At 46.3% G+C, this 27910-nt stretch overlaps 1 protein-coding gene across 2 annotated transcripts; it reads left to right on the forward strand.

Annotated features, from left to right (window-relative positions):
- Window positions 1-27036, forward strand: dapk2a (death-associated protein kinase 2a). 2 transcript variants are annotated; one of them, XM_034529711.1, is made up of 10 exons: window positions 1-94; window positions 2559-2780; window positions 3766-3904; window positions 4294-4423; window positions 16160-16235; window positions 16321-16473; window positions 16559-16604; window positions 16941-17420; window positions 20286-20300; window positions 25616-27036. In XM_034529711.1, the coding sequence occupies exons 1-10, from the start codon at window positions 33-35 to the stop codon at window positions 26780-26782; spliced, it is 2490 nt and encodes an 829-aa protein (XP_034385602.1). In that variant the 5' UTR covers window positions 1-32; the 3' UTR covers window positions 26783-27036. The 2 variants fall into 2 exon arrangements, with proteins under 2 accessions (XP_034385602.1, XP_034385603.1); XM_034529712.1 differs by lacking the exons at window positions 20286-20300; window positions 25616-27036 and having other exon boundaries at window positions 16941-17594.
- Window positions 27037-27910: the final 874 nt, after the last annotated feature.

Here is a 27910-nt window from a genome sequence, read left to right on the forward strand (position 1 = left end):
TGCAGCTGTCCTCTTCCCGGAGCAGCGCGGCCATGAGCCGCTTCAAGCAGCACCGGGTGGAGGCTTTCTACGACGTGGGCGAAGAGCTGGGGAGGTACACAATAATAACAATAACAACAATAATAGTCATGTTTAATGCACATCAGCCTTCCACACATGCCGGGCCACGATTAATTACATAGAGAAATGTATCGCGGTATAAAACAACTGGCATTAGATGGATGAATAAATAGATACTTAGGTGATAAATACAAATGTTAAAAGCTAAACATAACTCAAATATTAACTTGGCAGTGAACAGCAACTAAAAACTAGCACCATACTGGAATTTAATATGTTTTTAATACTTAATGTGTATATATATTACACATATATTACATTTTCTATTTATTTTAATGTATTTCTTTAAATAAAAAAAATAATTGTAGAATACATATATATATATATATATATATATATATATGTACTTCTTCACATAACTCCCATTATTCCATTATATATTGTACTTTACAGTTACAGTGACCAGTGAGTTTGACTGATATTAATATGCAGGCAACAGATTTTGACATCCTACAGAAAAATGCAACCCTGATAATTGAGTTTGTGAGTTATTCATAGTTTCAAAATGAAGTGCCACTTAGACTGAAAGCTGCATGAAGGTCACTTCACCAGTTATTGCTTTAGCAATATGCAAATTACACTGAGTCATCAACTGGAGCTCAAAGCTTCCCGTTTGACAGACAGTCGTGTTTCTGTGCCCCTCGGATGCCGTGAAAGCAATGCATTCTGGGAGTCACGGCGTCGAGCACACTTTGATGGTGAAGATGACGCACAACTACCGCACGATGCGATCACAGCACGTTGCTGTCAAATGATCGGCTGGTGATTCTACCGTGAGAAACATAAACCTATATAATAATATATATATACATGTATATATATATATATATATATATATATGTTGCATGTGGGGCCTAGACAACTGTTGCCGCATGTCTAGCTGCTCTTTAAAGGTCTCCTCTATCTTTAGCCGCGACTATTTCTAAGTGTGAGTGTTCCGTTACAAGCCAGCAGCTCCCAGAGCTGCAGCCTTCAGAGCTGTGCACACATCCAGTATTTGACATTAGCGTTAGCTCTTAGCGTTAGCTCTTAGCATTAGCTCGTGTTGAGCTCTTCTGCAATATTCAGCCAGCGTCCTGTAACACTAACATGACATAAGCATGTGATTGTATTAACTCCCTTTTGAGTACCTTTTTGAGGAGTTGTCAACCCGTAAAAGAAAACAGAGAAACGTGCTCCACAAAATACATATATCTCTAATATTTGTATCATTAGTGATATTTAATTATTAGCCGGGTTGCTAGAACCAACATTACCACTTTAGTCCACAGGGGGCACCAGAACCAACACTACCACTTTAGTCCACAGGGGGCGCCAGAACCAACACTACCACTTTAGTCCACAGGGGGCACCAGAACCAACATTACCACTTTAGTCCACAGGGGGCACCAGAACCAACACTACCACTTTAGTCCACAGGGGGCGCCAGAACCAACACTACCACTTTAGTCCACAGGGGGCACCAGAACCAACATTACCACTTTAGTCCACAGGGGGCACCAGAACCAACACTACCACTTTAGTCCACAGGGGGCGCCAGAACCAACACTACCACTTTAGTCCACAGGGGGCACCAGAACCAACATTACCACTTTAGTCCACAGGGGGCACCAGAACCAACACTACCACTTTAGTCCACAGGGGGCGCCAGAACCAACACTACCACTTTAGTCCACAGGGGGCACCAGAACCAACACTACCACTTTAGTCCACAGGGGGCACTAGAACCAACACTACCACTTTAGTCCACAGGGGGCGTCAGAACCAACACTACCACTTTAGTCCACAGGGGGCACCAGAACCAACACTACCACTTTAGTCCACAGGGGGCACCAGAACCAACACTACCACTTTAGTCCACAGGGGGCACCAGAACCAATACTACCACTTTAGTCCACAGGGGGCACCAGAACCAACACTACCACTTTAGTCCACAGGGGGCACCAGAACCAACACTACCACTTTAGTCCACAGGGGGCACCAGAACCAACACAAGAGGAACGTTTCTTGAAGTAGCTTTAAATAGTTTTTTTTTTTAAGCAATCGTTGATAAAATATCCAAATGAAAAAGTCCCTTAATCTCAACACGCAGCAGTCGACCTCCGCTACTGACTGAAAGGTAGAGTGAGCGATCTATCGCTTGTTTTAACCCAATAATCGGACTTATATTTGACACTTTAAAAAGAATCTGATGTAATATATTCGCCTCTATACATTTCTAACATACATAACAAAAAACTACAAAATGGCGTCTCCTAAAATGCGTAATTTTATGGAATTGCGGCCGAAAAACTAGAATATTTTACAGTAAAAAAAGATTATTCAAATTTCTCAAAATGACCTTCAACACATCTTGACTGACATCCATAAATTGAGATACCGACGCATCAGTTAATAAAGTTAATAATAAAAACTGTCTTGCTCTCTCTGCGTTTCAGCGGCCAGTTCGCCATCGTGAAGCGATGCCGCGAGAAAAGCAACGGCCGGGAATTCGCCGCCAAGTTCATCAAGAAGCGGCAGAGCATGGCGAGCTCTCGCGGCGTGCGGCGCGAGGAGATCGAGCGGGAGGTGGACATCCTGCGGCAGATCCGGCACGCCAACATCGTCACGCTGCACGACGTCTACGAGAACCGCACGGACGTGGTGCTGATCCTGGAGCTGTGAGTGACGCTTCACGACACTCACACAGGAGTGACTATTATAAATACCACTTTAGTCCACAGGGGGCACCAGAACCAACACTACCACTTTAGTCCACAGGGGGCACCAGAACCAACACTACCACTTTAGTCCACAGGGGGCACCAGAACCAACACTACCACTTTAGTCCACAAGGGGCGCCAGAACCAACACAACCACTTTAGTCCACAGGGGACACCAGAACCAACACTACCACTTTAGTCCACAGGGGGGCACCAGAACCAACACTACCACTTTAGTCCACAGGGGGCGCCAGAACCAACACTACCACTTTAGTCCACAGGGGGCACCAGAACCAACACTACCACTTTAGTCCACAGGGGGCACCAGAACCAACACTACCACTTTAGTCCACAGGGGGGCACCAGAACCAACACTACCACTTTAGTCCACAGGGGGCACCAGAACCAACACTACCACTTTAGTCCACAGGGGGCACCAGAACCAACACTACCACTTTAGTCCACAGGGGGCACCAGAACCAACACTACCACTTTAGTCCACAGGGGGCACCAGAACCAACACTACCACTTTAGTCCACAGGGGGCACCAGAACCAACACTACCACTTTAGTCCACAGGGGGCACCAGAACCAACACTACCACTTTAGTCCACAGGGGGCGCCAGAACCAACACTACCACTTTAGTCCACAGGGGGCACCAGAACCAACACTACCACTTTAGTCCACAGGGGGCACCAGAACCAACACTACCACTTTAGTCCACAGGGGGCACCAGAACCAACACTACCACTTTAGTCCACAAGGGGCGCCAGAATCCCCACTGAGTTAAACTTCGTTGAATAGAAACTTTAAGGAATAGTTTAACATTGATGATGTGTTCATGTCCCGCTGTAATACGAGCCGCTCTCTCTGGTTTCCAAATGTAAAACACAGTATTTGGCAGCAGGCGCTTGACTCTATGGGGCGATGCTCTTCTGTTCAGGGTCTCCGGAGGAGAGCTGTTCGACTTCCTGGCACAGAAGGAGTCTCTGAGCGAGGAAGAGGCCACTCAGTTCATCAAGCAGATCCTGGAGGGGGTCAACTACCTGCACGCCAGGAAGATAGCCCACTTTGACCTTAAGGTCGGTCCAAACGAGACGTGTGTGAAGGAGACACTGAGCCGATATATGAGCTCATAATAATAATAATAATAATAAAATATGGATGGACTGGCGGCCTGTCCAGGGTGTCCCCTGCCTTCGCCCTATGTCAGCTGGGATAGGCTCCAGCGCCCCCGCGACCCTAATGAGGATAAGCGGTATTGAAAATGGATGGATGGATAATAAAATAATAATTTATCCTTGTTTTGCACCTCATGCATATGTATCCAAGTCTGCTTTTTATTATTTTCAACTTAAATAAACATCACAAGGGGACACATCATAATAGTCAGAGACATTTATTTATTTTTTTTAACTCACATCGATGTTTCTCAAACACTTGTAGACGTCTCATGTTCTTTCCTCTGCAGCCTGAAAACATTATGCTGCTGGATAAGAACGTCCCGCTGCCCAGAATCAAACTCATCGACTTCGGTCTCGCCCACAAGATCGAAGCCGGCGTTGAGTTCAAGAACATCTTCGGAACGCCTGAGTTTGTGGGTAAGAAAACCACCAAAGTCCAGTTCCTCCAGTATTTATACATATATATATATATATATATATATATATATATATATATATATATATATATATATATATATATATATATATATATATTCACATATATAGAAGAAGGTACTGTCGTGGAAAAATTGGTCTCTTCTTCTGTCTGGATTCATTTTACGGACTGCTCTCTAATTAAACGTTGTTCCTTCTTATCTTAGTGTGAGTCTCCTCGTGAACTCACTGCTGCACTTCAGCGTTCGACTCCCACAGAACACGAGAGGTTCAATGTTCAGTTCACTGGACGTTTCATTTGCAGAACACACGTGCAAACAAAAGAGTCGATTCTAGATGGTATGACGATACTTACAACAACTAAAAAACACACGTTTGATGTATCATCCTGGAAAGATTTCATATGCGGACACTGGTCCGCCCCCTTTACCCCCCCCCCCCCCCCCCAAACCACTGAAGTTGTCATGGTAACTAGACAGTTACGTCACAGCGGTGAGTTTCCTCTGTAGCAGCCCTACAGAGGAAACTCATCTCCTTACCTTATCTCTAAGGCTGAGTCCTACAGAGGAAACTCACCTCCTTACCTTATCTCTAAGGCTGAGTCCTACAGAGGAAACTCACCTCCTTACCTTATCTCTAAGGCTGAGTCCTACAGAGGAAACTCATCTCCTTACCCTATCTCTAAGGCTGAACCCTAAGGAGGAAACTCATCTCCTTACCCTATCTCTAAGACTGAGCCCTAAGGAGGAAACTCATCTCCTTACCCTATCTCTAAGACTGAGCCCTAAGGAGGAAACTCATCTCCTTACCCTATCTCTAAGACTGAGTCCTACAGAGGAAACTCATCTCCTTACCCTATCTCTAAGGCTGAACCCTAAGGAGGAAACTCATCTCCTTACCCTATCTCTAAGACTGAGCCCTAAGGAGGAAACTCATCTCCTTACCCTATCTCTAAGGCTGAGTCCTACAGAGGAAACTCATCTCCTTACCTTATCTCTAAGGCTGAGTCCTACAGAGGAAACTCATCTCCTTACCCTATCTCTAAGACTGAGTCCTACAGAGGAAACTCATCTCCTTACCCTATCTCTAAGGCTGAACCCTAAGGAGGAAACTCATCTCCTTACCCTATCTCTAAGGCTGAACCCTAAGGAGGAAACTCATCTCCTTACCTTATCTCTAAGGCTGAGCCCTACAGAGGAAACTCATCTCCTTACTCTATCTCTAAGGCTGAGCCCTAAGGAGGAAACTCATCTCCTTACCCTATCTCTAAGGCTGAGCCCTAAGGAGGAAACTCATCTCCTTACCCTATCTCTAAGGCTGAGCCCTAAGGAGGAAACTCATCTCCTTACTCTATCTCTAAGGCTGAGCACTACAGAGGAAACTCATCTCCTTACCCTATCTCTAAGGCTGAGCCCTACAGAGGAAACTCATCTCCTTACCCTATCTCTAAGACTGAGCCCTAAGGAGGAAACTCATCTCCTTACCCTATCTCTAAGGCTGAGCTCTACAGAGAAAACTCATCTCCTTACCCTATCTCTAAGACTGAGTCCTAAGGAGGAAACTCATCTCCTTACCCTATCTCTAAGGCTGAGCCCTACAGAGGAAACTCATCTCCTTACCCTATCTCTAAGGCTGAGCCCTACAGAGGAAACTCATCTCCTTACCCTATCTCTAAGGCTGAGCCCTAAGGAGGAAACTCATCTCCTTATCCTATCTCTAAGACTGAGCCCTACAGAGGAAACTCATCTCCTTACCCTATCTCTAAGGCTGAGTCCTACAGAGGAAACTCATCTCCTTACCCTATCTCTAAGGCTGAGCCCTACAGAGGAAACTCATCTCCTTATCCTATCTCTAAGGCTGAGCCCTAAGGAGGAAACTCATCACCTTACTATATCTCTAAGGCTGAGCCCTACAGAGGAAACTCATTTCCTTACCCTATCTTTAAGGCTGAGCCCTAAGGAGGAAACTCATCTCCTTACCCTATCTCTAAGGCTGAGTCAAGAGGAAACTCATCTCCTTACCCTATCTCTAAGGCTGAGCCCTAAGGAGGAAACTCATCTCCTTACCCTATCTCTAAGGCTGAGTCCAGAGGAAACTCATCTCCTTACCCTATCTCTAAGGCTGAGCCCTAAGGAGGAAACTCATCTCCTTACCCTATCTCTAAGGCTGAGCCCTAAGGGGGAAACTCATCTCCTTACCCTATCTCTAAGGCTGAGCCCTACAGAGGAAACTCTTCTCCTTACCCTATCTCTAAGGCTGAGCCCTACAGAGGAAACTCATCTCCTTACCCTATCTCTAAGGCTGAGCCCTAAGGAGGAAACTCATCTCCTTACTCTATCGCTAAGGCTGAGCCCTAAGGAGGAAACTCATCTCCTTACCCTATCTCTAAGGCTGAGTCCAGAGGAAACTCATCTCCTTATCCTATCTCTAAGACTGAGCCCTACAGAGGAACCTCATCTCCTTACCCTATCTCTAAGGCTGAGCCCTACAGAGGAAACTCATCTCCTTACTCTATCTCTAAGGCTGAGCCCTACAGAGGAAACTCATCTCCTTACCTTATCTCTAAGGCTGAGCCCTAAGGAGGAATCTCATCTCCTTACCCTATCTCTAAGGCTGAGTCCAGAGGAAACTCATCTCCTTACCCTATCTCTAAGGCTGAGCCCTAAGGAGGAAACTCATCTCCTTACCCTATATCTAAGGCTGAGCCCTACAGAGGAAACTCATCTTCTTACCCTATCTCTAAGACTGAGCCCTACAGAGGAAACTCATCTCCTTACCCTATCTCTAAGGCTGAGCCCTACAGAGGAAACTCATTTCCTTACCCTATCTCTAAGGCTGAGCCCTAAGGAGGAAACTCATCTCCTTACCCTATCTCTAAGGCTGAGTCAAGAGGAAACTCATCTCCTTACCCTATCTCTAAGGCTGAGCCCTAAGGAGGAAACTCATCTCCTTACCCTATCTCTAAGGCTGAGTCCAGAGGAAACTCATCTCCTTACCCTATCTCTAAGGCTGAGCCCTAAGGAGGAAACTCATCTCCTTACCCTATCTCTAAGGCTGAGCCCTAAGGAGGAAACTCATCTCCTTACCCTATCTCTAAGGCTGAGCCCTACAGAGGAAACTCTTCTCCTTACCCTATCTCTAAGGCTGAGCCCTACAGAGGAAACTCATCTCCTTACCCTATCTCTAAGGCTGAGCCCTAAGGAGGAAACTCATCTCCTTACTCTATCTCTAAGGCTGAGCCCTAAGGAGGAAACTCATCTCCTTACCCTATCTCTAAGGCTGAGTCCAGAGGAAACTCATCTCCTTATCCTATCTCTAAGACTGAGCCCTACAGAGGAACCTCATCTCCTTACCCTATCTCTAAGGCTGAGCCCTACAGAGGAAACTCATCTCCTTACTCTATCTCTAAGGCTGAGCCCTACAGAGGAAACTCATCTCCTTACCTTATCTCTAAGGCTGAGCCCTAAGGAGGAATCTCATCTCCTTACCCTATCTCTAAGGCTGAGTCCAGAGGAAACTCATCTCCTTACCCTATCTCTAAGGCTGAGCCCTAAGGAGGAAACTCATCTCCTTACCCTATATCTAAGGCTGAGCCCTACAGAGGAAACTCATCTTCTTACCCTATCTCTAAGACTGAGCCCTACAGAGGAAACTCATCTCCTTACCCTATCTCTAAGGCTGAGCCCTACAGAGGAAACTCATCTCCTTACCCTATCTCTAAGGCTGAGCCCTAAGGAGGAAACTCATCTCCTTACCCTATCTCTAAGGCTGAGCCCTACAGAGGAAACTCATCTCCTTACTCTATCTCTAAAGCTGAGCCCTACAGAGGAAACTCATCTCCTTACCCTATCTCTAAGACTGAGCCCTAAGGAGGAAACTCATCTCCTTACCCTATCTCTAAGGCTGAGTCCTACAGAGGAAACTCATCTCCTTACCCTATCTCTAAGGCTGAGCCCTAAGGAGGAAACTCATCTCCTTACCCTATCTCTAAGGCTGAGCCCTACAGAGGAAACTCATCTCCTTACCCTATCTCTAAGGCTGAGCCCTACAGAGGGAACTCATCTCCTTACCCTATCTCTAAGGCTGAGCCCTACAGAGGGAACTCATCTCCTTACCCTATCTAAAAGGGTGAGTCCTACAGAGGGAACTCATCTCCTTACCCTATCTCTAAGACTGAGCCCTAAGGAGGAAACTCATCTCCTTACCCTATCTCTAAGACTGAGCCCTAATGAGGAAACGCATCTCCTTACCCTATCTCTAAGGCTGAGTCCTAAGGAGGAAACTCATCTCCTTACCCTATCTCTAAGACTGAGCCCTAAGGAGGAAACGCATCTCCTTACCCTATCGCTAAGGCTGAGCCCTACAGAGGAAACGCATCTCCTTACCCTATCTCTAAGACTGAGCCCTAAGGAGGAAACGCATCTCCTTACCCTATCTCTAAGACTGAGCCCTAAGGAGGAAACGCATCTCCTTACCCTATCTCTAAGGCTGAGCCCTAAGGAGGAAACGCATCTCCTTACCCTATCTCTAAGGCTGAGCCCTAAGGAGGAAACTCATCTCCTTACCCTATCTCTAAGACTGAGCCCTAAGGAGGAAACGCATCTCCTTACCCTATCTCTAAGGCTGAGCCCTACAGAGGAAACTCATCTCCTTACCCTATCTCTAAGACTGAGCCCTAAGGAGGAAACGCATCTCCTTACCCTATCTCTAAGACTGAGCCCTACAGAGGAAACGCATCTCCTTACCCTATCTCTAAGGCTGAGCCCTACAGAGGAAACTCATCTCTTTACCCTATCTCTAAGGCTGAGCCCTAAGGAGGAAACTCATCTCCTTACCCTATCTCTAAGGCTGAGTCCAGAGGAAACTCATCTCCTTACCCTATCTCTAAGGCTGAGCCCTAAGGAGGAATCTCATCTCCTTACCCTATCTCTAATGCTGAGCCCTAAGGAGGAAACTCATATCCTTACCCTATCTCTAAGGCTGAGCCCTAAGGAGGAAACTCATCTCCTTACCCTATCTCTAATGCTGAGCCCTAAGGAGGAAACTCATATCCTTACCCTATCTCTAAGGCTGAGCCCTACAGAGGAAACTCATCTCCTTACCCTATCTCTAAGACTGAGTCCTACAGAGGAAACTCATCTCCTTACCCTATCTCTAATGCTGAGCCCTAAGGAGGAAACTCATCTCCTTACCCTATCTCTAAGGCTGAGCCCTAAGGAGGAAACTCATCTCCTTACCCTATCTCTAAGGCTGAGCCCTAAGGAGGAAACTCATCTCCTTACTCTATCTCTAAGGCTGAGCACTACAGAGGAAACTCATCTCCTTACCCTATCTCTAAGGCTGAGCCCTACAGAGGAAACTCATCTCCTTACCCTATCTCTAAGACTGAGCCCTAAGGAGGAAACTCATCTCCTTACCCTATCTCTAAGGCTGAGCTCTACAGAGAAAACTCATCTCCTTACCCTATCTCTAAGACTGAGTCCTAAGGAGGAAACTCATCTCCTTACCCTATCTCTAAGGCTGAGCCCTACAGAGGAAACTCATCTCCTTACCCTATCTCTAAGGCTGAGCCCTACAGAGGAAACTCATCTCCTTACCCTATCTCTAAGGCTGAGCCCTAAGGAGGAAACTCATCTCCTTATCCTATCTCTAAGACTGAGCCCTACAGAGGAAACTCATCTCCTTACCCTATCTCTAAGGCTGAGCCCTAAGGAGGAAACTCATCTCCTTACCCTATCTCTAAGGCTGAGCCCTAAGGAGGAAACTCATCTCCTTACCCTATCTCTAAGGCTGAGCCCTAAGGAGGAAACTCATCTCCTTACCCTATCTCTAAGGCTGAGCTCTAATGAGGAAATTCATCTCCTTACCCTATCTCTAAGGCTGAGTCCAGAGGAAACTTATCTCCTTATCCTATCTCTAAGACTGAGCCCTACAGAGGAACCTCATCTCCTTACCCTATCTCTAAGGCTGAGTCCTACAGAGGAAACTCATCTCCTTACCCTATCTCTAAGGCTGAGCCCTACAGAGGAAACTCATCTCCTTATCCTATCTCTAAGGCTGAGCCCTAAGGAGGAAACTCATCACCTTACTATATCTCTAAGGCTGAGCCCTACAGAGGAAACTCATTTCCTTACCCTATCTTTAAGGCTGAGCCCTAAGGAGGAAACTCATCTCCTTACCCTATCTCTAAGGCTGAGTCAAGAGGAAACTCATCTCCTTACCCTATCTCTAAGGCTGAGCCCTAAGGAGGAAACTCATCTCCTTACCCTATCTCTAAGGCTGAGTCCAGAGGAAACTCATCTCCTTACCCTATCTCTAAGGCTGAGCCCTAAGGAGGAAACTCATCTCCTTACCCTATCTCTAAGGCTGAGCCCTAAGGAGGAAACTCATCTCCTTACCCTATCTCTAAGGCTGAGCCCTACAGAGGAAACTCTTCTCCTTACCCTATCTCTAAGGCTGAGCCCTACAGAGGAAACTCATCTCCTTACCCTATCTCTAAGGCTGAGCCCTAAGGAGGAAACTCATCTCCTTACTCTATCGCTAAGGCTGAGCCCTAAGGAGGAAACTCATCTCCTTACCCTATCTCTAAGGCTGAGTCCAGAGGAAACTCATCTCCTTACTCTATCTCTAAGGCTGAGCCCTACAGAGGAAACTCATCTCCTTACCTTATCTCTAAGGCTGAGCCCTAAGGAGGAATCTCATCTCCTTACCCTATCTCTAAGGCTGAGTCCAGAGGAAACTCATCTCCTTACCCTATCTCTAAGGCTGAGCCCTAAGGAGGAAACTCATCTCCTTACCCTATATCTAAGGCTGAGCCCTACAGAGGAAACTCATCTTCTTACCCTATCTCTAAGACTGAGCCCTACAGAGGAAACTCATCTCCTTACCCTATCTCTAAGGCTGAGCCCTACAGAGGAAACTCATTTCCTTACCCTATCTCTAAGGCTGAGCCCTAAGGAGGAAACTCATCTCCTTACCCTATCTCTAAGGCTGAGTCAAGAGGAAACTCATCTCCTTACCCTATCTCTAAGGCTGAGCCCTAAGGAGGAAACTCATCTCCTTACCCTATCTCTAAGGCTGAGTCCAGAGGAAACTCATCTCCTTACCCTATCTCTAAGGCTGAGCCCTAAGGAGGAAACTCATCTCCTTACCCTATCTCTAAGGCTGAGCCCTAAGGAGGAAACTCATCTCCTTACCCTATCTCTAAGGCTGAGCCCTACAGAGGAAACTCTTCTCCTTACCCTATCTCTAAGGCTGAGCCCTACAGAGGAAACTCATCTCCTTACCCTATCTCTAAGGCTGAGCCCTAAGGAGGAAACTCATCTCCTTACTCTATCGCTAAGGCTGAGCCCTAAGGAGGAAACTCATCTCCTTACCCTATCTCTAAGGCTGAGTCCAGAGGAAACTCATCTCCTTATCCTATCTCTAAGACTGAGCCCTACAGAGGAACCTCATCTCCTTACCCTATCTCTAAGGCTGAGCCCTACAGAGGAAACTCATCTCCTTACTCTATCTCTAAGGCTGAGCCCTACAGAGGAAACTCATCTCCTTACCTTATCTCTAAGGCTGAGCCCTAAGGAGGAATCTCATCTCCTTACCCTATCTCTAAGGCTGAGTCCAGAGGAAACTCATCTCCTTACCCTATCTCTAAGGCTGAGCCCTAAGGAGGAAACTCATCTCCTTACCCTATATCTAAGGCTGAGCCCTACAGAGGAAACTCATCTTCTTACCCTATCTCTAAGACTGAGCCCTACAGAGGAAACTCATCTCCTTACCCTATCTCTAAGGCTGAGCCCTACAGAGGAAACTCATCTCCTTACCCTATCTCTAAGGCTGAGCCCTAAGGAGGAAACTCATCTCCTTACCCTATCTCTAAGGCTGAGCCCTACAGAGGAAACTCATCTCCTTACTCTATCTCTAAAGCTGAGCCCTACAGAGGAAACTCATCTCCTTACCCTATCTCTAAGACTGAGCCCTAAGGAGGAAACTCATCTCCTTACCCTATCTCTAAGGCTGAGTCCTACAGAGGAAACTCATCTCCTTACCCTATCTCTAAGGCTGAGCCCTAAGGAGGAAACTCATCTCCTTACCCTATCTCTAAGGCTGAGCCCTACAGAGGAAACTCATCTCCTTACCCTATCTCTAAGGCTGAGCCCTACAGAGGGAACTCATCTCCTTACCCTATCTCTAAGGCTGAGCCCTACAGAGGGAACTCATCTCCTTACCCTATCTAAAAGGGTGAGTCCTACAGAGGGAACTCATCTCCTTACCCTATCTCTAAGACTGAGCCCTAAGGAGGAAACTCATCTCCTTACCCTATCTCTAAGACTGAGCCCTAATGAGGAAACGCATCTCCTTACCCTATCTCTAAGGCTGAGTCCTAAGGAGGAAACTCATCTCCTTACCCTATCTCTAAGACTGAGCCCTAAGGAGGAAACGCATCTCCTTACCCTATCGCTAAGGCTGAGCCCTACAGAGGAAACGCATCTCCTTACCCTATCTCTAAGACTGAGCCCTAAGGAGGAAACGCATCTCCTTACCCTATCTCTAAGACTGAGCCCTAAGGAGGAAACGCATCTCCTTACCCTATCTCTAAGGCTGAGCCCTAAGGAGGAAACGCATCTCCTTACCCTATCTCTAAGGCTGAGCCATAAGGAGGAAACTCATCTCCTTACCCTATCTCTAAGACTGAGCCCTAAGGAGGAAACGCATCTCCTTACCCTATCTCTAAGGCTGAGCCCTACAGAGGAAACTCATCTCCTTACCCTATCTCTAAGACTGAGCCCTAAGGAGGAAACGCATCTCCTTACCCTATCTCTAAGACTGAGCCCTACAGAGGAAACGCATCTCCTTACCCTATCTCTAAGGCTGAGCCCTACAGAGGAAACTCATCTCTTTACCCTATCTCTAAGGCTGAGCCCTAAGGAGGAAACTCATCTCCTTACCCTATCTCTAAGGCTGAGTCCAGAGGAAACTCATCTCCTTACCCTATCTCTAAGGCTGAGCCCTAAGGAGGAATCTCATCTCCTTACCCTATCTCTAATGCTGAGCCCTAAGGAGGAAACTCATATCCTTACCCTATCTCTAAGGCTGAGCCCTAAGGAGGAAACTCATCTCCTTACCCTATCTCTAATGCTGAGCCCTAAGGAGGAAACTCATATCCTTACCCTATCTCTAAGGCTGAGCCCTACAGAGGAAACTCATCTCCTTACCCTATCTCTAAGACTGAGTCCTACAGAGGAAACTCATCTCCTTACCCTATCTCTAATGCTGAGCCCTAAGGAGGAAACTCATCTCCTTACCCTATCTCTAAGACTGATCCCTAAGGAGGAAACTCATCTCCTTACCCTATCTCTAATGCTGAGCCCTAAGGAGGAAACTCATATCCTTACCCTATCTCTAAGACTGAGCCCTAAGGAGGAAACTCATATCCTTACCCTATCTCTAAGGCTGAGCCCTAAGGAGGAAACTCATCTCCTTACCCTATCTCTAAGGCTGAGTCCTAAGGAGGAAACTCATCTCCTTACTCTATCTCTAAGGCTGAGCCCTACAGAGGAAACTCATCTCCTTACCCTATCTCTAAGGCTGAGTCCTACAGAGGAAACTTATCTCCTTACCTTATCTCTAAGACTGAGCCCTAAGGAGGAAACTCATCTCCTTACTCTATCTCTAAGGCTGAGCCCTAAGGAGGAAACTCATCTCCTTACCCTATCTCTAAGGCTGAGTCCTACAGAGGAAACTCATCTCCTTACCTTATCTCTAAGGCTGAGCCCTAAGGAGGAAACTCATCTCCTTACCTTATCTCTAAGGCTGAGCCCTACAGAGGAAACTCATCTCCTTACCCTATCTCTAAGGCTGAGCCCTACAGAGGAAACTCATCTCCTTACCTTATCTCTAAGGCTGAGCCCTACAGAGGAAACTCATCTCCTTACCCTATCTCTAAGGCTGAGCCCTAAGGAGGAAACTCATCTCCTTACCCTATCTCTAAGGCTGAGTCCTACAGAGGAAACTCATCTCCTTACCTTATCTCTAAGGCTGAGCCCTAAGGAGGAAACTCGTCTCCTTACCTTATCTCTAAGGCTGAGCCCTACAGAGGAAACTCATCTCCTTACCCTATCTCTAAGGCTGAGCCCTAAGGAGGAAACTCATCTCCTTACCCTATCTCTAAGACTGAGCCCTACAGAGGAAACTCATCTCCTTACCCTATCTCTAAGACTGAGCCCTACAGAGGAAACTCATCTCCTTACCCTATCTCTAAGTCTGAGTCTTACAGAGGAAACTCATCTCCTTACCCTATCTCTAAGACTGAGCCCTAAGGAGGAAACTCATCTCCTTACTCTATCTCTAAGGCTGAGCCCTAAGGAGGAAACTCATCTCCTTACCCTATCTCTAAGGCTGAGTCCTACAGAGGAAACTCATCTCCTTACCTTATCTCTAAGGCTGAGCCCTAAGGAGGAAACTCATCTCCTTACCTTATCTCTAAGGCTGAGCCCTACAGAGGAAACTCATCTCCTTACCCTATCTCTAAGGCTGAGCCCTACAGAGGAAACTCATCTCCTTACCTTATCTCTAAGGCTGAGCCCTACAGAGGAAACTCATCTCCTTACCCTATCTCTAAGGCTGAGCCCTAAGGAGGAAACTCATCTCCTTACCCTATCTCTAAGGCTGAGTCCTACAGAGGAAACTCATCTCCTTACCTTATCTCTAAGGCTGAGCCCTAAGGAGGAAACTCGTCTCCTTACCTTATCTCTAAGGCTGAGCCCTACAGAGGAAACTCATCTCCTTACCCTATCTCTAAGGCTGAGCCCTAAGGAGGAAACTCATCTCCTTACCCTATCTCTAAGACTGAGCCCTACAGAGGAAACTCATCTCCTTACCCTATCTCTAAGACTGAGCCCTAAGGAGGAAACTCATCTCCTTACCTTATCTCTAAGACTGAGCCCTACAGAGGAAACTCATCTCCTTACCCTATCTCTAAGGCTGAGCCCTACAGATGAAACTCATCTCCTTACCCTATCTCTAAGACTGAGCCCTAAGGAGGAAACTCATCTCCTTACCTTATCTCCTTGGGAGACCCTCCCAGGGACTGATGGACAACATAGCTCCCAGGATCACTGAGCCCCTCAAACTCCTCCACCACGTTAAGGTGGCGATTCATAGGAGGAGCTAAAGATTTATACAACATCTTATTACTAAAGATTTATACAACATCTTGTTACTAAAGATTTATACAACATCTTGTTACTAAAGTAATAGTATTTGTACATATTTTATTTCCTAATTAACTTATTTAACAGTTTTACCATGATCAATTAATTGTGTGCAGTATTTTATTCATTTATTTATGTATTATGTGTAACTTTAATGATAATGATAATGAAATAATCTTGTCTGACGTTTGTAAATTACGTAGTAATTACGCATTTGATTTGTTTGAAAGGTTCTTTATTCATGAAATATTATTGATTGATTGAAAAACATGAATTTGAACAGAATTTTGAACCTGACTTTATCCAACATTCAGATTTCAGAAATATAGGAAAATGTGCACATTTTCAACAACTTGAACAACTATTTTCTTAACCTAAGTAATCGACCGTGGGCGAGTCTCACGTTGATATTCCTGAGGTCATTCTTCACTTCTAAAGCTCCAGAAACCAGAGGAGAGATTCTGTAGACGTGTTCTTTAACAACATGCCGCCTGTTGTCCCTCTGAAGCTCCGGAGATCGTGAACTATGAGCCGCTGGGCTTGGAAGCAGACATGTGGAGCATCGGGGTCATCACCTACATCCTGCAAGTGAACCCCACCACCACCTCAAAGACACTTCTCAGGGGCTCGCGCCGCCGTCTCATGAGCCGCTCGTCCTTTGTGTTCCAGGCTGAGCGGCGCGTCGCCTTTCCTCGGGGAGACCAAGCAGGACACGCTGGGGAACATCTCGGACATCAACTACGAGTTCGACGAGGAGTTCTTCAGCCACACCAGCGAGCTGGCCAAGAAGTTCATCAGCCAGCTGTTGGAGAAGGATAAGAAGTTAGAGTCAATCTTCTTGTTTTGTTCCAGAACACCTCAATGATTATTATTATTATTATTGTGTCACTTTTCTTTTCTCTGACAGGAAGAGATTAACAATTCAAGACGCTCTGAATCACCCATGGATCAAGGTGAAGTTAAAAGCAGCCAGAATTACAGATTCATTACATTCTTTAATAACCTTTTATTTTAAAGATCTACATCAAAGTCCAGCTGTCACAATGATGTTTCTCTTCTTTCCTTCAAAAATTACTTTTTTACTCGGAGACGACAAGATTATAATTCAGGTATCCGATGTTTTACTCACATTTGAACTAGTTTTTGCCCAAAAAGAAGAATGAAAGGATCCTTTGAGCCGCCGTCTCCAGTGTTATAAGACGTAGATAACTCCATGAGCCGCTTGTATCGGTGCCTGCATGCTCTTCCTTCTTTTGGACCGTGGATACTAACTCTCCCTTCTTTTAAAGTCCATCGAGCACAAGGAGGAGACTAAAACCCGGGAGCCCGAGAAACGGGAGCGCCGCCAGCTGAAGACCAAGCGGCTGAGGGAGTACACCATCAAGTCCCACTCCAGCATGCCGCCCAACAACACCTACGTGAACTTCGAGCGCTTCGCCCAGGTGGTGGAGGACATCGACCAGATGGAGAGCTCCTTTTCCAGCCTGGCGGCGGCCCACGACTCCCTGCAGGAGGACATCGACGCCATGGTGTCCGCCTACAACGAGAAGGAGGCCTGGTACAAGGAGGAGAGCGAAGACGTGCGCCACGAGCTCTCGCAGATCCGCTACGAGTTCCGCAAGGTGGAGGCCTTCAAGAGGAGCCTGCAGGACGACGTGCAGGCCTTCAGCTCCGGCCTCGGCGCCGTCACCAGCCGCTACCGGGAGCGACAGAGCCACTTCGACGCGCTGCGTCTGGAGCTCAGCAACGAGCTGAAGTGGGTGCAGGAGGTGATGGGTTCTTTCCCCGCGGACGGAGGCGGAGGAGGGTTCCCCAGCTGCAGCTTCTCCACCGTCTTCAACGACGACGTGAACGAAGCCCTGAAGGAGCTGCTGAACTGCTCCTGTGGAGGAGAGCTGCTGACCGGGATCAACCTGGACCTCGAGACCGGACCGCACAGATGAGGTCCGCCGCGGCCGCCTGCGTCACTAATGACGTACACTGAAAGAAATGTGGTGTTGGATTTACAATTTTTAAAAAATCTGAATCCAAGTTGATTGTACTCATTATTTTCAACTAATTTCAACATAATTATATTTGTTATAACTGTTTTGAGTAGTTTCCTCAAATTTCCCATGTTCGGTTTACTAACATGGATTATGTTTGCATTCAATTCAATTTATGTTTAAATTTCTACATACTAAAATTTAAGTTGAATTAAATTAAGTATTATTAGCCATTATTAGTATTTTCTTTGAATATATTCAATTAAAGCGGCGCAAACAACATATTTTGATACAACTCTCACTTTATTGTAACAAAATGTAATCCAAATAAAAACAGTGTTCCATAACAATGACTGAAGGCCTGCATCTGGTCTCCGGCCGCTGGCTCTGGGTTCTCCGGTTCTCCGTCGCGGTTACACATGAGATATCATTCGGGTTTGGAGGATCTAACGAGTTTATTATTTGTTCACAGGTAACGTTAAATAAGTTTAAGGGTTAAGATTCGGTGTCTTTTTACTTTTGACCGAATTGTTTATATAACTATATATATAAATATATATATATACACATACATATATATATATATATATATATATATACATATACATATATATACATATGAATATATACATATGTATATATATATATATATATATATATATATATACACACACATATATATACATATATATATGCACATATAAATATATATATATGTATATAAACACACAGAATTCAAAATAAAAATAATTATATCTTAAAGGAAAACGAAAAAAGCAGGGTTGTCATATTTAGTTTGACAGAGAATGAATGGAGTAAACTCATGAGCAAGAACAGCTGACGTGGTGACGTGATGACGTCACCAAGTCAGCTGCTGTTCCAATTACAGAAAGACCGCCCCCTGGAGGCTGGACTCAGCCTGTTGATAAGCGTCGCGAGCCAGCAGGAAGTAGACGGAGACGGAACTCGGCGAGTCTTCATAGAGACTAAACTGTGCGCGTCATCGACCCACAACGTGCACGTGGACCTGTCTGAGTGGACTCTGTGTGGTTCCGCTTCATTGAACACGTCCGGATCGTCTCGTGTCCTGCGGAGCTCATGACGTCAGCGCGCCAGCAGGAGGGCGACGGACCCGAACGGAGCCGAGCGACACCGAGCGGGGCCGAGTGAGAGACGCGTTTTTAACGGAGTTGTCTGGAGGAAACGTTTTCTGAAGATGTCTAAAGTCCAACAGCTGAGATGTTTAGTCAACCAGCGACTAACTGCGGCTGCGCAAGAGATCTTGGGTCTGTTTGAAAGAACGATAGCAGAGTACGAGGAGGAACTTTGTAGTTCCAGAGAGGAGAACGAGCGACACCGGAAACGACTGGACGCCGTGTTCAACCCGGAAGTCCGGTTACACAGAGCAGGTTGGTCCTTTGTTTCTTTATCGCTTTAAACTTCATGTACTGAGGTAGAGTTACAGGTACTGTACTGCAGTACTTAAACACGGTCATAGTTTTACTACGATACACCGCAGAGGTACATGTACTTTATACTGTACTACACCTCAGAGGTACATGTTGTACTTTATACTGTTCTACACCTCAGAGGTACATGTTGTACTTTATACTGTTCTACACCTCAGAGGTACATGTTGTACTTTATACTGTACTACACCTCAGAGGTACATGTTGTACTTTATACTGTACTACACCTCAGAGGTACATGTTGTACTTTATACTGTACTACACCTCAGAGGTACATGTTGTACTTTATACTGTACTACACCTCAGAGGTACATGTTGTACTTTATACTGTACTACACCTCAGAGGTACATGTTGTACTTTATACTGTACTACACCTCAGAGGGTTGGGGATGTAGTGCAGAAAGTGGTGACAGTGCAGATGGACGTCCGATTTAAGTGTTCAACAGAGTGACGGCCAGTAGAATGAAGCTGTTCCTGTGGTTTTGGTGTACAGTGCTCTGTAGCGCCCCCGGAGGGAAGAAGCTGTTCCTGTGGTTTTGGTGTACAGTACTCTGTAGCGCCCCCAGAGGGAAGAAGCTGTTCCTGTGTCTGGTGGTTTTGGTGTACAGTGCTCTGTAGCGCCCCCGGAGGGAAGAAGCTGTTCCTGTGTCTGGTGGTTTTGGTGTACAGTGCTCTGTAGCGCCCCCAGAGGGAAGAAGCTGTTCCTGTGTCTGGTGGTTTTGGTGTACAGTGCTCTGTAGCGCCCCCAGAGGGAAGAAGCTGTTCCTGTGTCTGGTGGTTTTGGTGTACAGTGCTCTGTAGCGCCCCCAGAGGGAAGAAGCTGTTCCTGTGTCTGGTGGTTTTGGTGTACAGTGCTCTGTAGCGCCCCCAGAGGGAAGAAGCTGTTCCTGTGTCTGGTGGTTTTGGCGTACAGTGCTCTGTAGCGCCCACCAGAGGGAAGGAGTTGGAACAGCTTGTGTCCAGGGTGTGAAGGTCTGCAGTGATCTTTCCAGCCCGCTTCCTGATTCTGGATGTGTACAAGTCCAGGATGGAGGGCAGACTAGAACCAATAGTTCTCGCAGCAGACTTGACTATGCGTTGTAGTCTGTCTCTGTCCTGTTTGGTGGCCGATCCAAACCACACAGTAATGGAAGAACAGAGAACAGACTGGATGATGGCGGAGTAGACCAGGACCAGCAGCTCCTGAGGCAGGTTGTACTTCACTTAAGGTCCTGGGAAATTGTGGATCCCAGAAACCTGAAGGTCTCCACCGCAGACACAGTGCTGTTGAGTTTGGTGAGGGGGGTAGTGTTGGGGGCTCCTCATAAAGTCAATTGTTATCTCCCCAGTTTTGGGCTTGTTCAGCTCCAGGTTGTTCTGACCACACCAGAGGACCAGCTGTTCAACCTCCCGTCCTGTACGCAGACCGGTCCTGATGAGGCCGATGACCGTTGTGTCGTCTGTGAACTTCAGGAGTTTAACAGACGGGTCCCCTGAGGTGCAGCCATTGGTGTAGAGGGAGAAGAGAAGTGGGGAGAGCACACATCCCTAGGGGGTGCCAGTGCTGATAGACCGGGATCCACTGACAGGTGGAGGCGGGCACGCTGAGCTGGGAGAGTTTATGGTGAAGTACCTCTGGGATGATGTTGTTGAACACTGAGCTGAAGTCCACAAACAGGACCCTTGCATATGTCCCTGGGGAGTCGAGGTGTTGCAGCACATGGTACAGACCCATGTTGACTAGGTGAAGCCATGCGAGCGAATGACAGAGCCGAGAGAGTTGGTGTACAGAGAGAAGAGGACCAAGGACTGAGCCCTGAGGGACCCCAGTAGTCAGAGGACAAGGCTCAGACACAGATCCTCTCCAGGTTACCCGGTAAGAGCGGTCGGTGAGGTAGGATGAGAAGAGGGCGAGTGCAGTGCCTGAGATACCAGGTCCTGGAGGGAGGAAATATGGATCTGGTGGTTCACTGTGTCAAAGGCAGCGGAAAGGTCTAGAAGGATGAGGACAGAGGAGAGAGAGGCTGCTCTAGCAGTGTGAAGCTTATCAGAGACAGCAAGGAGGGCAGTTTCTGTTGAGTGGCCTTGAATCCAGACTGGTGGGGGTCTAGAAGGTTGTTACTGTGAAGAAAGGAGAAGACTTGGTTAAAGATAGCTCGCTCTAGAGTTTTGGAAAGGAAGGGGAGGAGAGAGACAGGTCTGTAGTTGTTGACTTCGGGTCTGTAGTTGTTGACTTCAGGTCTGTAGTTGTTGACTTCAGATGGGTCGAGAGTGGGTTTCTTCAGGAGAGGGTTGACTCCGCCTCCTACAGAGAGTTGGGGAAACAGCCGGTTGAGAGGGAGGTGTTAATAAGATGGGTGAGAAAGGGAAGAAGGTCGGGAGCAATAGACTGGAGAATGTGAGACGGGATGGGGTCAAGGGGGCAGAGGTTACCAAGGTAAAAACTTGTGATGTCCTTCACATGGGTCAACACCAGCCTCTCAAAGGATTTCATGACCGCAGGCGTCAGGGTGACTGGCCTGTAGTCATTCAATCCTGTGATGGAGGATTTCTTTGGGACCGGGATGATCATGGAGCGCTTGAAGCATGATGGGACTTCACACAGCTCCAGTGATTGGTTGGAGATTTGCGTGAAGATGGGGGCCAGCTGGTCGGCACAGACTTTCAGGCACGAGGGGGACACACCGTCTGGGCCCGAAGCCTTCCTGCTCTTCTGTCTGCGAAAGAGCCGACTCACATCCTCTTCGCAGATCCTCAGTGCCGAAAGGTGGTTGTTTGGGAGAGGTGAGAAGGAGGCAGAGAGTGTAGGTGGTTGTTTGATGATGGGGTCGGGGGGGGGGGGGGGGGGGGTGGAAGTGGGCTTATCAAACCTGCAGTAGAAGACGTTCAGGCCGTCAGCCAGTCGGTGATTGTCCTCGGTGCGGGGGCGCGGTCTCCTGTAGTTCGTGAGTACTTCCAGGCCTCTCCAAACTGACGAGGGGTCGTTGGCTGAAAACCTGTTTTCCAGTGTAGCTCTTCTTAACTAACTTGATCCCCCTCGTCATGGTGTTCCTGGCCTGGTTGTACAGAGTCCTGTCCCCACCTCTCTAGGCCTCCTCTTTAGCCCGACGAAGCTGCCTGAGTCTTTCAGTGAACCAGGGTTTATTGTTGTTGTATGTGCAGAAGGTTTTAGTCGGCACACACGTCCTCACCAAAACTAATATTTGATGTCACAGTGTCGGCGAGCCCATCCAGGTCAATAGCAGCAGCCTCAAAACAGTCCAATCAGTGGAGGCCAAGCAGGACTGTAGCTCCAGCTTGGCCTCATTGGTCCATCTCCTCACGGTCTTCACCACAGGCTTTGCAGGTTTTAGTTTCTGCCTGTAGGACAGGAGAAGATAAACCAGACAATGATCAGAGAGTCCCAAAGCTGCAGGAGGGACTGAGCAGTATGCGTCCTTTAGCACAGTGTAGCAGTGGTCCAGTGTGTTTCTGTCCCTGGTGCTACACCCCTGCTACTCTCTCCTCTCCTTCAGCCACACACCCAGACCCTCTGGTCGGGGCGGTGGCACAGGTCTACTCATCTCACCCAAAGAGTTTTGCTCTCTACCCAATTCCATTTACCCCACTGTCTTTTGAATTGCATGCAGTGACGGTAACTCATCCGGTTCATGTAACCATTGTCGTTCTCTACCGTCCACCTGGCTCCTTGGGAGACTTCTTGGAAGAACTAGACGTCCTCCTATCAAACTTCCCAGAAAACGCCCCCCCGCTCATCCTTCTGGGTGACTTCAACATCCAGACAGAGAAGTCATGTGACCTGCTACTCTTACTGTCTTCCTTTGATCTCTCTCTCAGTCCTTCCCCTCCTACTCACAAAGCTGGCAACCATCTTGACTATATTTTCACCAGAAACTGCTCTACAGCTAACCTCACTGTAACTCCACTTCCTGTCTCTGACCACTTCTTCATCTCTTACTCTCTCCCACTCTTTGGAACTAACAACCCTCCCACAACGGACTCTGAACCTGTCCGTTGCAACATCCGCAACCTCTCACCCTCTCCTCTGTTCTGTCAGCCCTCCCTTCAACCGATTCCTTCTCACTCATGCAGCCTAACTTTGCCACTGCCACTCTTCTCTCTACTCTGTCGTCCTCTCTTGATTCTCTCTGTCCTCTTACGATTCTAAAGGTCCTCAAGTCCTCTTATGACTCTAAAGGTCGTCAAGTCCTCTCCGGCTCCGTGGCTGTCCGAACCGGTGCGCGCCAAGAGAGCCACTATGCGAGCAGCGGAAAGGAAATGGCGAAAATCCAAACACGCCAGCGACCTGCTCGCCTATCAATCTCTTCTCTCCTCCTTCTCTGCGTCCATCTCTGCAGCCAAAAGTCTGTTCTACCAATCCAGAATCGAATCCTCTTTATCTAACCCCAAAAAGCTCTTCTCAATTTTTTTCCAACCACCTTGACCCCCCCTGGTCGCCCCCCTCCTCACTCATGGTTTAATGCACTTATTGTAAGTCGTTTTGGATAAAAGCGTCAGCTAAATGACATGAAATGTACTATGCTGTCTCTATTTAGGCAGTTATTTGCTGAGGTTTGCTCTATTGAAGTCCCCAATAACAATGAGCAGGGAGTCTTTGTGCTCCATGTTGGTGATCTGCTCAGCCAGGTTGGAGGGCCTCACTCACACAGGCCTGAGGTGGGATGTAAACACCGGCCAGAATGAAAGAGGAAAACTCCTGCGGTGAATAAAAGTGTTTCCAAGTGAGGGCTGCATGATTCCTTTAGCACTGTGACATCTGTACACCAACCTTCGTTGATATAAAAGCAGATTCCGCCTCCCCTTGTTTTCCCCGACAGAGCCGTGATGCGGTCCGCTTGGAGGAGTTGAAGCCCGGTAGATGTAGAGCGCTGTCCGGGATGTGCGCACCGAGCCAGGTTTCAGTGAAGCACAGGGCAACAGATCTGCTAAAGTCCGTGTTTGCTTTGTTTAGGAGCAGCAGCTTCTCCAGAGAGCGGACGTTCGCCAGGTGTCTCTACATGGTCGCGTTAATGCTTCTCCTCCGCTCTCTGTATCGCGCGCGAGTTCCGCCCCGATGCGCACAGACATGTGCGTGCACACACAGACACGTGTGTGCACACAGGTGAGCAGACTCCCACTACCGGCAGAGAGTGTCCAACATGTCGGGTGAAAAAGAAACCGATATATCTGCGTGGTGGAGACGGGACAAGTCGCTCTCCTGCAGGTAGAAGTCGGAGTCGCTCTCCTGCTCCGGGTTCAAGAGCAGAAACGAGCCAAAGGCTACTGATTGGCACCTGAAACGAAAACAAGGAGGGAGAGGAAAACACACAACACTGATCACTCTGTTAAGCTATCACTTTTAAAGCCGAACCGTTCATGTGTTTGCAGGTCAAGACAAACATCCGCAACAGGCTGCAAGGAAGAGTCTTGCAGCCTGTTGCGGATCTCAATAAATGGGCCAGACGTTTCTGACTTCCCATATCGAAAATACACTGCAGTGACAAACCTTGCACACTTTGTGGTTGTCATTAAAAGAAATTAACACAATGTTTCCTTTAAGTGTTTGGGTCGGTCAGTCCCCCCTGAAGCAGTAAACCTCGGGGAAACACTGGTACATATTGTACTTTTTACAATACTACATCCCAGGGATTAATATTGTACTTTCTGCTGTACTACATCCAAGAGTTACATATTGTACTTTTTTACTGTACTACACCTCATAGGTAAATATTGTACTCTTTACTGTACTACATCTCAGAGGTACGTGTCATACTTTTTACTGTACTACACCTCAGAGGTACATAATGTACTTTTTACTGTACTACACCTCAGAGGTACATATTGTACTTTCTACTGTACTACATCTCAGGCTTGCTCTTGGATTCGTGCTCAAACTGTATTCATGTACTCAGATTTAGTTCTTCTTGCTCAGATCTTCTGCTCTCCAGCTTCAGGCTGCGTTTGCTTCACTGGAACGTCCCTGATGGAGGACTGGTTCCTCCTCTTCTGCAGCCCAAGGCTTTATTATATTGTTCTTTATCAATAAAAGGATGATTAATGACAAAAGAGGTCATGCTTCTCTCATTCACAACTAATTCACTGATTTTTCATTGATAAACCTCTTGAATAATAAAGAGTTTAATATGAGATTTATAAGACGTATTAATGTATTTTATTATTCACCAGTAGACCCAGAGCCCCCGCACATTAAAGAGGACCAGGAGGACCCAGAGCCCCCCTACATTAAAGAGGACCAGGACGATGCGGAGACCCCCCACATTAAAGAGGACCAGGAGGACCCAGAGCCCCCCTACATTAAAGAGGACCAGGAGGATGCGGAGACCCCCCACATTAAAGAAGACCAGGAGGACCCGGAGCCCCCCCACATTAAAGAGGACCAGGAGGACCCGGAGCCCCCCCACATTAAAGAGGACCAGGAGGACCCGGAGGCCCCCCACATTAAGGAGGAAGAGGATGACCCAGAGCCCCCCCACATTATAGAGGAACAGGAGGAACTCTGGACCAATCAGGAGGGAGAGCAGCTTCAAGGGCTGGAGGAGGCTGGTCTCAAGTTCTTATTCACTGTAAAGAGTGAAGATGATGAAGAGGAAGCTCAGTCCTCTCAGCTTCATCAAAGACAAACTGAACACATGGAAACAGAAGCTGATGGAGCGGATTGTGGAGGACCAGAACCAGACAGGAAGTTAGATCCAGAAAGACATCCAGGACCAGATACTGATGAGACTGAGGACAGAGATGATTGGGAGGAGACTCAGGAACCTCAGTCAGATGTGAACCCTCAAAACAAAGAAGTACCTGTAGGTGGTGTGAACTGTAGTACTGGAAATACATCAATCAGCTCTCCTGAATGTGCTGGAAGCTTTGACCACAAGGGACATCTGGAGAAACCCACTAGCTCCAAAACAGGAGAGAAACCATTTCAATGCTCACTTTGTGACAAAAGATTTGGATGCAAAAGTAGTCTAAAAAGACACATGCCTGTCCACACAGGAAAGAAACCATTTAGTTGTTCAGTGTGTAGTAAAACATTTACACGTAAGGGACGCCTGAACTCTCACATGAATGTCCACACAGGAGAGAAACCATTTAGTTGTTCAGTGTGTAGTAAAACATTTACACAAAGGGGAACCCTGAACTATCACATGACTGTCCACACAGGAGAGAAACCATTTAGTTGTTCCCTGTGTAGTAAAAAATTTGTACGCAAGACTAAGCTGAACATTCACATGTTTGTTCACACAGGAGAGAAACCATTTAGTTGTTCAGTGTGTAGTAAAACATTTACACAAAAGAGTAACCTGAACTATCACATGAATGGCCACACAGGAGAGAAACCATTTAGTTGTTCAGTGTGTAGTAAAACATTTACACATAAGAGTAACCTGAACTATCACATGAATGGCCACACAGGAAAGAAACCATTTAGTTGTTCCCTGTGTAGTAAAACATTTACCCAAAAAGGACACCTGAACTCTCACATGTTTGTCCACACAGGAGAGAAACCATTTAGTTGTTCAGTGTGTAGTAAAACATTTACACAAAAGAGTAACCTGAACTATCACATGTTTGTCCACACAGGAGAGAAACCATTTAGTTGTTCATTGTGTAATAAAACCTTTTCACATAAGCACAATCTGATACAACATTTAATTATCCACACTAGAGAAACTAATTAGTTTGCTCAAAAAGATTCTCTTGTCTCGGTTATTCCAAAAATCACAAGTGTAGTTATGAGAGTCTCTGAAATAAACATGGTTAAACATTTAAAAACTGTCAGGCTGATACAGACTCCAACATAAATCTATTCAGCTGAGATTAAGCTTCACATCAATTTATATTCTTTGACGTGAGTTTCTCTGGTATTCTCTTATGTTTCATGTGTTATGTATTGTCACGTATATATGAATTTAAATGGTTTTCCATTGTCAAAGTATTTCATGTCCTCTATGCAGCACTGTGGTTTGAGCTGAATTCTCATCGGTGATGAAACTGAGGAACATTTGTAACCTTCTTTCTCTTCAGCAACGTTTCTCTTCAGTTTAAACTCAATACTTCCTTCATTTAGTTTTACTGTAGAAACTGACATTTTGTTCCATAACTGAAGAATGACTGAATTGAGACCAGAATTGTGGTTAATTGTCTCCATCCTTCTTTCTTCAACATCATCCTCTACTGATCTCCTCTCTTTGACATTTAGGGATTCCTTTGTTTTCAGACGTGAATATTTAACCTTTTGTTGACTGAACGTTCTCTCTTTGATTCTCTAGTGTTGTAACAGCTGTTCAAGTAATCTGTTGTTGTTGTTTTCTTGGTGGCTCACAAACATTTGGAAAGTTCAGACAATGTTTCCACCAAAATGACTTCAGTTCAATGTTCTTCTTCTATATTTGTCCCAGAGTTTGTAACCAAGCTGCAACAGACAGGTTTTATTTTTAAATAAATATGTGTGTTCACGATTAATGTTTTAATGGAAGTTACATTTATAATGTGTACGTGAAATGTGAAATGAGTTGCTTTCATTAATTAAATATATTGTTCACTGATATGATGTCCACTCTGTTATCTGAGTTTATTTTATGATAATTAAATGAAATCAACAAATATTAAGCATATCTTTGTGGTTACTTGCAGGTTATGAATTGGCAAAAGTAAATAACCTAAAATTGAGGTGAAATTGAAATGCCCCTTAATTCCAAAAGAAATGTGGGTAAATTACATAATTACATAATAACTTTTTCGGATTAAAGCGTGCTTGTAAATATTGTTTAAAATATCTTTTAAAGCTAAAGTAAGGGACATGTTTA

This window comes from Cyclopterus lumpus, chromosome 3, assembly GCF_009769545.1.
Source record: "Cyclopterus lumpus isolate fCycLum1 chromosome 3, fCycLum1.pri, whole genome shotgun sequence".
Lineage (NCBI taxonomy): Eukaryota > Metazoa > Chordata > Actinopteri > Perciformes > Cyclopteridae > Cyclopterus > Cyclopterus lumpus.